Raw genomic sequence first — 15,582 nt, forward strand, 5'->3', positions numbered from 1 at the left:
ATGGTAAAAGGTACAGTTTGCTATGGTCATGTATAAACTTCAAAATCTGCTGTGCATCTGATGTTTTGTATGGGGATAGAGGGAATAACTGACATCCTCTCACTACAGAATACACATGCGTGAAAATTTGTCAAACCTGAATGCTGTGCTAATGGATAAAGTGATAAGCTCATAAATACGTTGCAAATGTACCTATACAAGTATGTATCAATTTGGGTAACTCTGGGTGTAAGAGAAAACACTCGACACAGTATTAATCAGAACACTCTCTTATTTTTAAATAACCCATCCTAAAAGTGGCTTCAAATAAATTCCTTCAAAGAAAGCAGAAGACATAGTTACCACTGTTTTTTTTTGGGGGGGGGGGGAATAATATCCCAAAACCATTCAAGCGGACACCACAAGTTTCTATAAGCATTGATGGGAGAAGAGTAGACACATGGAGATCAATCATTGCTGACAAAATAAAATTAGGTCTGACCATTAGTGTCAGATTAGATAGATTGGGGTGAAGGTGAAAAATGAACAAGCAGGTAAAATAAATAAAGACCTTGTTTGACACAGAGTGGGTCAGTTTACCAGTGGTTGGAGTGTTTTGTGTATGCTAATACCATGATTAAAACCTTTTTAATTTGGTTTTTGTTGGCACTTCTGTAAAGCCATGATCATCTCTTTGATTGCCAGAACTAGACGTGCAGGTTCTCCAATAACTGATGTGGTTTGATGTACTGACTGACATCTGATATGTTCAAAAGAACTGGGTCACTCAAAGAACCAGGGAAGAAAAAAAAATGGCGAGTCAACTTTCAAAGAGGATGGGGGGGTACATACAAAGAAAAAGAAGAAGAAAAAAAAAAAAAGGGGGCTGAGGCTCATATTTCCATCCCTGCAGACTAGACCATACCAATCAAATGCACAATAGTGCAATACTGATTTAGTGTAATGAAGTCCAGAGTGTTGGGACTGAACCTTTTTATAAAAAAGCAAAACAAAAAAACCCTGTGTGTCACTGATATAGACTTCTTACAACTGAAATGAGAAGCAGCCAATGTGAACTATTCAATTAGAGAAAAACAAGAGGGTTGAAGGCTTTTGTGTGTGAGAGAGAGAGAGAGGTGAGACATGAATGGAAAAGCAGATACCAGTCAGCTGATCAAGCTGAAATGGTATAGCTTTGAAAAATACCAAATAAGACTTCATTCGTCACAGCCATTGACTGCATGGAGTCAAACAACCAATTTGTCCCAAATCACATAAGAACATTTGATTCCTTAAGAAATCCAACACTCCGCATATTCAAATCTGAATTGACAACTACCCGTGTGAAAAAAGCCAACAGAAGTCACTTGAATATGTGGAGTTTCTTCTTAACTTCCCTTTGTGGGATTTTAAATAAGTCCATTGTCCATAATACATCATGTCCACCATATTCAATGGCATAGCCATATTAGTTGTAGTGGAACTTGAAGTGGAAATTTCCACCCGACTCAAAAGGGTTGAAGCCAAAAGGCCAGCCGCCGCCTCCCCCGCCTCCCTGCTGGTTCTCGGGGTCCAAGGGGTCCTCTCCCGAGTCGAATTTCTGACGCATCTCTGTAGAACACAGTGAATTAGGATTTAAGAATAGTATGATGACTAGATCTTACACTTAACACAGACTGATTTTAAGGGTTTTGTTATTACTGGCATTATTAATATTAGATAGGACACATTTCCCTATCTAGTCGTAGTCCTAAATAATACATTTACCTGGATCTGTAAGAACTTCCTTAGCTGAAGCAATGTCAATGAACATCGCCTCAGCCTTTTTCTTTTCCTCTTCATCCTGGAAGTTGTCTGGATGCCATTGCTGTGCCAATTTCCTATATGCTTTAATGATTTCCTGTTTGCTAGCGGTCCTGAGAAGAGAACATGAAAAACAAGGATTTACATTACTTGCATCAAACAAACGCCATAATCTTCAACTGTGAATTAGTTTGCACTAGTGCTGCTGAAGGGTATAAAACAAATCATAAAAAAGAAAAAATTGTTTAATATTTTATTATATATATATATATATATATATAGGCAGCTATGTATTGGTTTCCAACAAGGAACCAAGTTCCTGAATAATGCAACAGATCTTAGAACCCCCATAGTACTATTACTGTATAATGAAGTTATTAAAAAGCTTGCTTATGTCCATACCGGCTCACTCCCAGGATTTTGTAGTAGTCCCTTTTACGTGATATCTTCAGGAGTTTCTGTGCGCGTTCGAGACCCTCACGAATCTCCTGATTCTCCTGGTCAAACTCCCGTGCCTCCTGATAATCCTCCACGGCTGGGGAGAGGACAGAGACAGATCGAGTACGAGTGCAGACAGACAGACCAGATAGAGAAACGAGAAGAAAGGATGAGACAATAATATGCAGTGCTTCAACACTGATTAAAAACATGTCATGTTTCATCTATAAGCACAAGACAATCTACCCTTCTCATAGTCCTGTAGCAGAATGTAGGCCTCAGCTCTGTCTCGGAGGATGTGAATATTTTGAGGGTCTCTCTGGTGGGCCTCTGAACACGTGTCTAATGCCTCCCCTGCCTTCTTATTCTACATCCATCACAGGGGAGAGGGGAAAGAAAAGAAAAAAAAAAAACCCACACAAGAATGTGAGAGAAACCTACAATTATAATATAAATGTTAGCTTACCATCATAGTACTGTTTCTAGCATAGCAACAGACTGTCAGAACATTACAGACCTTCACTAGACAGAAACAGATCCTTTCCTTCGCTTTGCTTGTGTAGAATGGAACATTTGGTTCTGTCCTCATTACAGATTCATACTTTTCTATTGCTTCTTGATATCTGTTGGACAAATGTATAAATAACGACTTAGTACATAGGAAAATATGTAAGAAATGTAAAAGGAGCGCATTATAAGACAATACATGGTTGTGAATGTCTGGTATACTTCTATTATATTACACAGAGGTATCCTGAGAGTTTGTTCATACAGCAGGGATGGCGTTAAGCATTAGATTGGTTTCTTTGGACTGTAAATCACATTTTCTTGTATAGCCACATTGGTTATTGTAGTAATGATGCAGTCAGATAAATCTGATCCAACACAAAACAGAACAGCGCAGTGATTCTTACCGCTGTTCTGAGATCAGTTCCTCAGCAGAGTCCAGCTGTTTGCTAAGCTTCTTCACTTGTTTGTAATGGGCAAAACATTCCTTATCATCTTGATCCAGCTTTAGACACTCCCGGATTTCACTAACCACCAGAGAGAAAGTGAGGGGAAAAGATTAAATTTGTAAACGTGTGGAATACAATAGGCCATTTGCAGGAATTGGTCACGTGTCAATTTTCCCCATAGCAACAAGCCCGTGGTGGGCAAGCTAACTTGACATTCCTTGACAACCATAAGAGTTTGACTGGCGATGTGAAGCAATCCATTTCTATAATAGCTGTTTTTACCTTTTCTGCTGTCTTTTTTGACCCGAATGTGTGTGTGTGTGTGTGTACTTGGAAAAAGTTCATGGTTTTAACTTCTGTCATAAGTTAAAGCAAATCATTGGCCGTAAAAGAGAGTTTTTTGGACTCCAGTTGGTCGCCGCCAAAAGAAATTCACGTGCGAAATGGCGGATTTCTCAGGTATGTTTATAACTTATAATTTCTCCTTTTCTACCTTTATCATTCGCTTAATGTGTAAAGATTCTTGAAAATAAACACAGATATATAAATACAGATATATCCGCCATTTCGCACGTGAATTTCTTTCGGCGGCGACCAACTTGAGTCCAAAAAAACACTCTTTTACGGCCAATGATTCGCTTTAACTTACGACAGAAGTTAAAACCACAAACTTTTTCCAAGTACACATGAAAATTTGGGTCAAAAGACACAGTAGAAAAGGTAAAAACAGCCATTATAGAAATGGATTGCTTTGCATCGCCAGTCAAACTCATGGTTGTCAAGGAATGTCAAGTTAGCTTGCCCACCACGGGCTTGTTCCTATGGGGAAAATTGACACGTGACCAATTCCTGCAAATAGCCTATTTTTCTGCAACAATGGCCCAAAATACATTGGGTATTCTAACCAGAACAGCCAGTGAGGCATGCAAGCCACACCTCCTTTTAAGAATTAAAGTTTTATTCGATCTGAATCCTGCTGACAGGTGTGTACCTTAGTGACTCATGGTGTTCTCCCAGGTCATACAGTAGACGGCTGAGTTTGAGAAAAGCCGCTCGGTTATCTGTTCTGAGCCGGGCCGCAGGCGTCAGGTCTAATATGGCTTTCCTCGGCTCCCCGATGCGGATGTAGCATTCTGCTCTTAGCTCCCGAGATTCTGGATCCCAAGGAGAGAGCTAAACCAAAGGATGGGTGACGGATAAAGACACAGAAGTTATTATATGCAAGATGTACATGAGGCTAACAGAGCAGAATTTTCAAATTATATATTTTTGGGCTTGCCTTTCTGAAACTCACCTCTATGACCCGCTCAAGCACCTGGATGGTGGTGGTGTAATCGCCACGGTGATGGGCCTTATGTGCCTCCTCCTGGAGGTGCTCCAGCTCCTCGACTCTGTGGAGCTGACTATGTGCCTCCTCGGTGTCTGGTGAGCGCTGCAACTGGAGAAAGAATGAATGATTAAATGCTGAAAAAGGCCTGGAACACATGAAGAAACCACATTAACAGCATAAGGGGTCATAGTGCTTGGTCAGCCATTGCATTGTATGCTCTAAACTAGCTGAGGATTTAGAGTTACACTCGAGGATGCAACAGCAGCTTACACCCATACAGTGGCATGCAAAAGTTTGGGCACGCTTAGTGAAAATGTCTGTTACTGTGAATAGTTAAGTGAGCAGAAGATGAACTGATCATCAAAAGGCATAAAGGTAAAGACAACATTTCTTTTCAGCATTTTCTACAAGATTTATTTTTGTTTTGTACAACTAGAGAGTGAAAAAGAAAAGGAACACCATGCGAAAGTTTGGGCACCCCAATACATTTGAGTTCTCAGGTTTACCAAGGTTCCAGACCTTAATTAGCTTATTGAGCTGTGGCTTGTTCAAATTCTTCATTAGGAAAGGTCAGAAAGCAGATTTCAAAGCTGTATAAATTCTCTGACTCCTCAAACTTGTCCCTAAAATTAACAGCCATGGGCTCCTCTAAGCAACTTCCTCGCATTCTCATCTCATCACCTCTAGCCGCTTTATCCTTCTACAGGGTCGCAGGCAAGCTGGAGCCTATCCCAGCTGACTACGGGCAAAAGGCGGGGTACACCCTGGACAAGTCGCTAGGTCATCACAGGGCTGACACATAGACACAGACAACCATTCACACTTACATTCACACCTACGGTCAATTTAAAGTCACCAGTTAACCTAACCTGCATGTCTTTGGACTGTGGGGGAAACCGGAGCACCCGGAGGAAACCCACGCGGACACGGGGAGAACATGCAAACGCTGCACAGAAAGGCTCTCGCCGGCCACGGGGCTCGAACCTGGACCTTCTTGCTGTGAGGCGACAGCGCTAACCACTACACCACTGTGCGGCCCCCCCGCATTCTGAATAATAAAATAATTGATGCTCACAAAGCAGGAGAAGGCTACCAGAACATAGCAAAGTGTTTCAGGTAGCTGTTTCCTCAGATTGTAATGTTATTAAGAAATGGCAGTTAACAGAAACGGTGGAGATCAAGGTGAGGTCTGGAAGATGAAGAAAACTTTCTGAAAGAACTGCTTGCTGGATTGCTAGAAAGGCAAATAAAAACCCCTGTTTGACTGCAAAAGACCTTCAGAAAGATTTAGCAGACCCTGGAGTGGTGGTGCACTGTTCTACTATGCAGCGACATCTGAACAAATATGACCTTCATGGAACAGTCATCAGAAGAAAACCTTTTCTGCATCCTAGCCACAAAACTCAGCATCTGAAGTTTGCAAATGAACATTTAAATAAGCCTGATGCATTTTGGAAACAAGTCCTGTGGACTGATGAAATCAAAATAGAACTTTTTGGCCACAATGTGCAAAGGTATGTTTGGAGAAAAAAGGGTGCTAAATTCCAGGAAAAGAACCTCTCCAACTCTGAAGCATGGGTGTGGATCGATCATGCTTTGGGGTTGTGTTGCAGCCAGTGGCACAGGGCACATTTCATTGGTCGAGGGAAGCATGGATTCGAATAAATACCAGCAAATTCTGGAAGCAAACATCACACCATCTGTAAAAAAGCTGAAGTTAAAAAGAGGACGGGGCCTACAATAAGACGATGATCCAAAACATACTTCAAAATCTACAATGGAATACCTCAAGAAGCATAAGCTGAAGGTTTTGCCCTGGTCCTCACAGTCCCCTGACCTAAACATCATTGAAAATCTGTGGATAGAGCTCAAAAGAGCAGTGCATGCAAGACAGCCCAAGAAACTTGTAGAACTGGAAGCCTTTTGCAGCAAGGACGAATGTGTGAAAATCCCCCAGGTAAGAACTGAAAGATTATTAGCTGGCTACAAAAAAAAAAAAAAAAAAAAAAAGTGTTCACAAGCTGTGATACTTGCCAAAGGGGGTGTTACTAGGTACTAACCATGCAGGGTGCCCAAACTTTTGCTTCAGGCCCTTTTCCTTTTTTGTCATTTTGAAAATGTAAAAGATGAAATTTTTTTTTTTTTTTAATTGTTTTTGCTTAAAGGAATGAGTCATTTTTAACTTTATGCCTTTTGGAGATCATTTCATCTTCAACTTGTTTAACTGTTCATAGTAACAGCAATTGTGACCAGGGGTGCCCAGACTTTTGCATACCACTGTATAGTTGTGGTCAAAAGTTTTACACTCATCATGGATATGAATTTCATGTCAACGTTGGCCTTTCAATTATTTCTTTGAGCTGTTCTTTTTCTGGGGCAGAATGATTGTACAACAGGAATTTGGTCAAAATTAGACATACACCCACTTAGATTATTAATGCAGTGGTGCTGAAAGTTCTAAAAATACATTTTTCACTTGCAAAGGCTTCTAAACTTCCTGTTAGTGATCAGTGCAGCACTGAGAAAGAGGATCTTAGATTCACACAAGTCAGAAATGTCTCTTCGAGCAATTTCTAAACAACTGCAGATTCCAAGATCATTAATTCAAACAATTGTATAAGTTATTGAGCGGTGTAGTCACTTTTCTGGAAGAAGACCCAAACGGTCACCCTCAGCTGAGAGGAAATTGGTTCAGACAGTCAAGAACAACCAAGGCAGAGGCCTGCCACGAACTGGAAACTGCGGGAACACCAGCGTCACTGTTTGCAATCAAGCAATTTTTATAACTGCCATGGACAGAGGACTCCGTTCAAGAAAAAAAAAAAAAAAGGCCCTGCTCCAAAATTGACAGCTTCAAGCTCAACTAAAGTTTGCAGCTGATCACAGACAATGACAAAACCTTCTGGAGGAAAGTTTTATGGTCAGATGAGAGAAAAATCCAGTTGTTTGGCCACAGTGACCAGATGCATGTTTGGAGAAGTAAAGGGGAGGCATTGTGGTTGTGGAATAGATAAAGCAGGCCAAGATTAAGCTTTTAGAATGGCCTTCCTAAAGTCCTGACCTCAACCTCATTGAAAATATATGGACTGTGCTTATAAGTTGAGTCTGTGCCAGGAAACCAACTTAACTGAACCCTACCAATTTTACCAAGAAGTCTAAAGTCCTTCCTGCACCATATGGCAGCGCCGATCTCGGTTTCTGTAGCCCTCGGCCTCTCGCCTATTACATAGCCAATACCTCGATGCACCAGTCGACATGTGGAAATATGTAGACGACACCAAGATCTCAAAAGTAGTGGAGAAAGGCCAGGAGAGCAACATTCAATCTGTTGTGGACACTATTTCCAGTCAATCTAGCTCTTAAGGCAAAGAACAAGCCTGAGCTCGAGCTGATGGTAGTTAATGGCGAGTCCTTAGAGACAGTGAACAGTGTCAAAGTTTTAGGCCTGAACATTAGCCGTAACTTAAAGTGTAATGTACACATACAGAAGTTAGTTAAGAAAGCCTCTGTTAGACTATTCGTTGTATGCAACTCAAGAGATCCTCCATTGCACCAAGTTAGTTAATACTGTTTTACGTCACTCGTATACAGTCAATCCTTGAATACGCCTACCAAGTCTATCGTCGTGCCTTACTGGAGTACCTAAGTGACAACCTAGAAAGGCTGCAGAAATGGGCTCTTAAATCATCAACCCTGGTTTTTCTTACAGAGAAGCCCTTGGGCAATCTGGTCTTTGCACACTTGTTGAAAGAAGAAAGGCAACGGCATCCAAGCCGTTTGGTGAGATTACTTCTAACCCGCAGCATAGGCTCTACAAGCTCCTCCCTGCAAGGAACATTTGCACTTACACATTAAAGAACCCTAGAAAGTTTGCCTGCCCCCCTTGCAAGACTGAACGTTTTAAGAATAGTTTTATATTTACATCTTGAAATTTCAATTGTAGTCAAATTTTAAAATCAATAATTTATTTTATATATTTTTTTCCGGCGGCACAGTGGTGTAGTGGTTAGCGCTGTCGCCTCACAGCAAGAAGGTCCTGGGTTCGAACCCCGGGTCCGGCGAGGGCCTTTCTGTGTGGAGTTTGCATGTTCTCCCCGTGTCCGCGTGGGTTTCCTCCGGGTGCTCCGGTTTCCCCCACAGTCCAAAGACATGCAGGTTAGGTTAACTGGTGACTCTAAATTGACCGTAGGTGTGAATGTGAGTGTGAATGGTTGTCTGTGTCTATGTGTCAGCCCTGTGATGACCTGGCGACTTGTCCAGGGTGTACCCCGCCTTTCGCCCGTAGTCAGCTGGGATAGGCTCCAGCTTGCCTGCGACCCTGTAGAAGGATAAAGCGGCTAGAGATAATGAGATGAGATGAATGAGATATTTTTTTCCTTCTTATGCATTTGTTAACTTAAACGTAATTCAGCCAATACGGCTGCAATGTTTTAGTAAATAAAGTATCTAGTACCTAGCTAGCTAGTCCTCTGGAAAACCGCGAGAGTAACTGCCAAAAAAAATCGTCAAATATCTGGCTGAATTCTGGTTAGAAGCTTGTTCATGGCTACCAAAAAGCACCTGGTCAAGGTGAAACTTGCTAAGGGACATTTAATTAAATATTAGCTGTGTTGTACATATACTTTTGACCCTTGCTAATTTCAGAAAACCAAAAATAAATTCAAGCTTGTGCACCAAATTCTCTTTTAAAAAAAAAAAAAAAGCTCCATGTTGTACAGGCATTCCACCCCAGAAAAAGAACAGTTCAAAAGTCACCGAAAGCCCAACACTGCCATGATATTCATGTCCATAACGAGGGCATGTAATCCTCTGACCACACGTGTAGCTATACATGTACAGTACATGAACCTATAAGAAAAATAATGAGGATAGGTTAATCTCACCACTGCCTGGAAATCATCTCTGGCTTCCTGAGTGTTCCCCTGCTTCAGGAGAATATTCCCCCGTTGTATCCGAGCCTGAAAACACCCACCCACAAAATACATTTCAACACAAATGGTTATTTAAAAAAAAAAAACTAAGAGATTGAGCTTCACCCATCACATCTGTACAAAATATACAACCCCGATTCCAAAAAAGTTGGGACAAAGTACAAATTGTAAATAAAAATGGAATGCAATAATTTACAAATCTCAAAAACTGATATTGTATTCACAATAGAACATAGACAACATATCAAATGTCGAAAGTGAGACATTTTGAAATTTCATGCCAAATATTGGCTCATTTGAAATTTCATGACAGCAACACATCTCAAAAAAGTTGGGACAGGGGCAATAAGAGGCTGGAAAAGTTAAAGGTACAAAAAAGGAACAGCTGGAGGACCAAATTGCAACTCATTAGGTCAACTGGCAATAGGTCATTAACATGACTGGGTATAAAAAGAGTATCTTGGAGTGGCAGCGGCTCTCAGAAGTAAAGATGGGAAGAGGATCACCAATCCCCCTAATTCTGCGCCGACAAATAGTGGAGCAATATCAGAAAGGAGTTCGACAGTGTAAAATTGCAAAGAGTTTGAACATATCATCATCTACAGTGCATAATATCATCAAAAGATTCAGAGAATCTGGAAGAATCTCTGTGCATAACGGTCAAGGCTGGAAAACCATACTGGGTGCCCGTGATCTTCGGGCCCTTAGACGGCACTGCATCACATACAGGCATGCTTCTGTATTGGAAATCACAAAATGGGCTCAGGAATATTTCCAGAGAACATTATCTGTGAACACAATTCATCGTGCCATCCGCCGTTGCCAGCTAAAACTCTATAGTTCAAAGGAGAAGCCGCATCTAAACATGATCCAGAAGCGCAGACGTCTTCTCTGGGCCAAGGCTCATTTAAAATGGACTGTGGCAAAGTGGAAAACTGTTCTGTGGTCAGACGAATCAAAATTTGAAGTTCTTTATGGAAACCAGGGACGCCGTGTCATTCGGACTAAAGAGGAGAAGGACGACCCAAGTTGTTATCAGCGCTCAGTTCAGAAGCCTGCATCTCTGATGGTATGGAGTTGCATTAGTGCGTGTGGCATGGGCAGCTTACACATCTGGAAAGACACCATCAATGCTGAAAGGTATATCCAGGTTCTAGAGCAACATATGCTCCCATCCAGACGACATCTCTTTCAGGGAAGACCTTGCATTTTCCAACATGACAATGTCAAACCACATACTGCATCAATTACAGCATCATGGCTGCGTAGAAGAAGGGTCCGGGTAATGAACTGGCCAGCCTGCAGTCCAGATCTTTCACCCATAGAAAACATTTGGCGCATCATAAAACGGAAGATACGACAAAAAAGACCTAAGACAGTTGAGCAACTAGAAGCCTACATTAGACAAGAATGGGTTAACATTCCTATCCCTAAACTTGAGCAACTTGTCTCCTCAGTCCCCAGACATTTACAGACTGTTGTAAAGAGAAAAGGGGATGTCTCACAGTGGTAAACATGGCCTTGTCCCAACTTTGAGATGTGTTGTTGTCATGAAATTTAAAATCACCTATTTTTTCTCTTTAAATGATACATTTTCACAGTTTAAACATTTGATATGTCATCTATGTTCTATTCTGAATAAAATATAGAATTTTGAAACTTCCACATCATTGCATTCCGTTTTTATTTACAATTTGTACTTTGTCCCAACTTTTTTGGAATCGGGGTTGTATATTACATGTTTATTTTCACAATTGTCTCATCATTTCTAACAAAAGGTGCCCAACAGACTTACAGCAAGGAAATCTGGTTTAAGCTGAATGGCTCGGGTCAGATCTGGCAAGGCTGATTTAGACTTCCCCATGGCCAGAAACACAGCCGCACGTTTGTAATAAGTCAGGTAATTCTTTGAATCACCCTCTGTATGTGGTTGACAGCAAGTAAAGAGAAAGAAAAATAAATAAATACAAAAAGACAAAAGCCCCACCCCACACCTCAGCATATATTAAATCTGTCTAATAGAACAAAATACTCCCTCCGCATACAAAGGGGGTCTCTGAAATTAAAGAACCTTAATTATTGCATAGTGTCAATTTTTTAGTTTGTCATAACCTTAACCAAACTGTTCACTAGCTAGGTAATGCAAACTGTTTCACTTTTATGTCTCCTTTCTAAACAGGAGAAATGAAAGTAAAAATAGGGGACAAATTTTTCTTTGTACAAGTGGAAGAATTCAGTATGACTGGTATGAAATGAAACATTGTTCTGAAGTTGCAATCTTCTTGGCTGTCCAAGGCACGCTATATAGTTTGTGGACACCCGACCATCACCCCATACGTGAGTCTTCCCCAAACTGTTGCCACACAATTGTATATAAGGTCTTTGTATGCTGCATTAAGACCTCCTTTCGCTGGAACTAAGAAACCCCAAACCTGTTCTATCAGGACACTGCTACTACGTACAAAGCAAGCACCATCAAGTTATGGTTTGCCAAGGTTGGCATGGACAAACTCATGTGGTCTACACAGAGCCTTGACCGCACCCCCATGGAACACCTTTGTTCTCCTCACCCAACATCAGTACCTGACCTCACTAATGCTCTTGTGGCTGAAGGAGCACAAATCCCTACAGCTACGCTCCAAAATCAAGTGGAAAGCCTTCTCAGAAGAGTGGCAGTTACTGTAAGAGCAAAGAGAGACTACATCTAGAATGGGGTGTTCAAAAAACATGTGGGTGTGATGGTCTGGTGTAAAGATACTTTTGACCATATAGTTTGTGCGTATACATGTGCCTCACCAACTGCCGAGTGGTAATGGGAGAGCGCTTCTGCCAGTTGCCCTGCCGCTAGAAGCTTACGGCCCATCTCCAGGTGCTGCTCGATTTCCACATGGGTGGCACCTAATACACCTGAAACACAAGTGAATGCCACTAGTAGCACTTAGTGTGACATTTAAATCATTACAGACAGCTATTAATTTCCAATGAAAAGATCAAAAAACTTCCCCACAAGTGCACCCAGACTTAAGTTTTTTTTTTTTTTTAAGACTTAAACAACCTGTCAACATTCAGTATGCAACAAGTGTACACTGAACGAAATTTCATTGCAATTTGGCTCAGCACAGAAATAAATATGAAGTGTATTAAACTAAATTATGTGGCAGCAAAAAATATTATAAAGTGCAATAGTATAAAGTGACCTGTGGAATTAGGAATGTTCAAGTTATAAATGCAAGTTTAGAAGTTTTGAATGCGTCATTGCACAACACAGCAGGCAAAAGTATTTGCCTATACAAACTACGTCAAACCACTACTATCACATTACACAGATTTTTAAGAAGTGCCAATATGCTGTATTCAGAACCCACAAAAAAATAAATTTGAGAGGCTAACATACTAGAACAAGACACTAAATAAAATCAGAGACTGGTGATAATTATAAATATATTATTAATTTTTACATATCTAGCAGATTTCTATGGAACCCTGTTTACACCTCCATTATAATGAAAAGGCTTCTCATAATTACAGTGCTCAGCGTAAATGAGTGCACCCCCTCTGAAAAAGTAACATTTTAAACAATATCTCAATGAACACAATTTCCAAAATGTTGACAAGACAAAGTTTAATATAACATCTGTTTAACTTATAACGTGAAAGTAAGGTTAATAATATAAACTTAGATTACACATTTTTCAGTTTTACTCAAATTAGGGTGGTGCAAAAATGAGTACACCCCACAACAAAAACTACTACATCTAGTATTTTGTATGGCCTCCATGATTTTTAATGAAAAGCAGCAAGACTTCTAGGCATGGAATGAACAAGTTGGCGACATTTTGCAACATCAATCTTTTTCCATTCTTCAACAATGACCTCTTTTAGTGACTGGATGGAGAGTGATGCTCAACTTGTCTCTTCAGAATTCCCCATAGGTGTTCGATTGGGTTCAGATCAGGAGACATACTTGGCCACTGAATCACTTTCACCATGTTCTTCTTCAGAAATCCAACAGCGTCCTTAGATGTGTGTTTAGTCATGTTGAAAAAGTGCACAGGTTGACGTGGGGCGGCCTTGGGCTGAGGTGCCCTTGAGCAAGGTACCTGACCCCTGACTGCTCCCTGGGCGCTGTGTGTGGCTGCCCACTGCTTCAGATGGGTTAAATGCAGAGGATGAATTTCACTGTGCTTGAAGTGTGCATGTGACAAATAAAGGTTTCTTCTTTCTTCTCATTTACGCTGAGCACTGTATACTGTGATGTCATAATAGTGAGAACTCTCTCTTAATTTTATCTCCTAATCATGATTTTTTTTAATCTAATAATGACTTCACAATATGGATATGAAGTCATTACTGAGAAGTTCTAATTATTATGAAAATCATTATGACAAGTCACTTATGAGATGCATTCTCATTATTAGATTATGAGATTCTATCTAATAAATGAGACTCCATGACAATTAAGTATTACCTCATAATAAGAATGAGGTCATAATTGAGAAGTTGTTCTAATTATTATGAAAATCATAATGACGTAAGTCATTTATGAGATACGTTCTCATTATTATGACATACTATGAGACTTCATACCCCCCCAAAAAAAAGTAGCTGAAACGGACTTGCACAGGTTTCAGTTTTCTTTCAAGAAGACTTGTGTCCAAAACCTAGTAAATATCACTCTAGTATTATTACATAACAGAGTATGCTGTTTTGGACAGAGCCACAGCCTATTCTTATTTATTTATAACATAAACACATACCACATTGTTCAAAGACACTATAATGAGATTGTATTAATCTAATAAACGAGTTATTGTCAGTAAAGTAACGACTCTTACCGTCCAGCTGCAGGTCCAGGACTACACAGAGTAGTGATACTGAGGACAGGAGGCTACTCAAACCTCTCCGGCGTCCCGATTCCATCTCTTTAAATCGCCACACCGCCTTAATTAAACTTTAAATATAAAATTTCCGACAACTATGCCTAAAAAATATATATATATTTCCCAGACGTAAAATCAACTTTTAATGAAGATATCGCTAAAGGATCATCTTTACAGGTAAACATCAACTTCCTGATGTTTCAAGTGTCCGACTGATAAATGCTTCCGACTGCCTTGTCAGACCGCAGAAATAAAGTTCCGACAAGCCTCTGTCTGTTATCAGCTTCTATTCCGCGTTATAAAGCTGGAGTGCCATTTCACACAATGCGATAGTTTAGTTCAGAGGCAATTGTAATGTCTGTTACGAACAGCTGTCAACTTTATGCTTTTGAAACTTCCTCTGAGCTCTCGGGTGTCGAACTCAAACCGGACGTGTGCTGACTGGCTGGACGGGATCAGAGCGCGTCTTTGCTCGCGCTCGTGTTTCCCCTCCAACGTGGTCGCGTCCTATTGGCTAAAGTTTTTAACACGCGCGTATGACACGCCCATTTCCATATAAGGCTAGCCGCCATATCAGTATCCATCCAAAATTAGATGTTTATTCCAGGGTCTGACCACTTTGCTAAAAATATGAACAGTGATTTTGTTTTTTCTCTCTGACTAAGTATAGATCAGCTGTCCTCCTCCTCCTCACACCCCACCCCACGTCTAAATAAAAGTACTCTGTAACACAAGACATTGTTTTTCATTTATTTCACACTTGTAGCTATAAAACAAGACATAAACACAGAATGCAATATGAATTGTTGACCTTCATTCATATGAATGTCCCAGGGAATTATAAATATCACAAATAATTTAATACGATTACTCATCTACATTATGAACAATAGATAATTGTAAAATAGCTTTTACAAAATCACATTTAAAAAAAAAGCATCAATATTCCTGTACATTGTAAATATGAATGTGTAATTTAAAATGTTACAAAATCTGTATAAAAGTAGCATAATTTCATGTCATTTCTATATAACAGATTTTAAAATATGTGAGTTTAAAAAGAACTCGTATTCTCGATGTTGAGTTGCTTCAAGTATTGGCACAGCTTCCCAGTCTGACTCCAACTAACATCCAACGCTTCCAGGTCTTGTACAAGTCTACATATTTGCACTCTGAACAAATGAACATGAACAAACTGTGGGTCATTATCATTTTTCATGCAATGAATTGACCTGTACTGGTCTGGTTGGCTGGTTGATCATTTA

At 40.2% G+C, this 15,582-nt stretch overlaps 1 protein-coding gene across 1 annotated transcript; it reads right to left on the reverse strand.

The window, feature by feature from the left end:
- Window positions 1–253: 253 nt before the first annotated feature.
- On the reverse strand, window positions 254–14,777 carry dnajc3b (DnaJ (Hsp40) homolog, subfamily C, member 3b). The gene is made up of 12 exons (XM_060924354.1): window positions 14,273–14,777; window positions 12,234–12,344; window positions 11,233–11,357; window positions 9,390–9,464; window positions 4,471–4,614; window positions 4,168–4,349; window positions 3,135–3,254; window positions 2,738–2,843; window positions 2,467–2,587; window positions 2,185–2,317; window positions 1,747–1,895; window positions 254–1,590 (listed from the first exon to the last, which is right to left on the reverse strand). Exons 1-12 carry the CDS (start codon window positions 14,355–14,357, stop codon window positions 1,448–1,450), a joined length of 1,494 nt encoding a protein of 497 aa, XP_060780337.1. The 5' UTR covers window positions 14,358–14,777; the 3' UTR covers window positions 254–1,447.
- Window positions 14,778–15,582: the final 805 nt, after the last annotated feature.

Source organism: Neoarius graeffei, chromosome 1, assembly GCF_027579695.1.
Source record: "Neoarius graeffei isolate fNeoGra1 chromosome 1, fNeoGra1.pri, whole genome shotgun sequence".
In the NCBI taxonomy this organism is placed as follows: domain Eukaryota; kingdom Metazoa; phylum Chordata; class Actinopteri; order Siluriformes; family Ariidae; genus Neoarius; species Neoarius graeffei.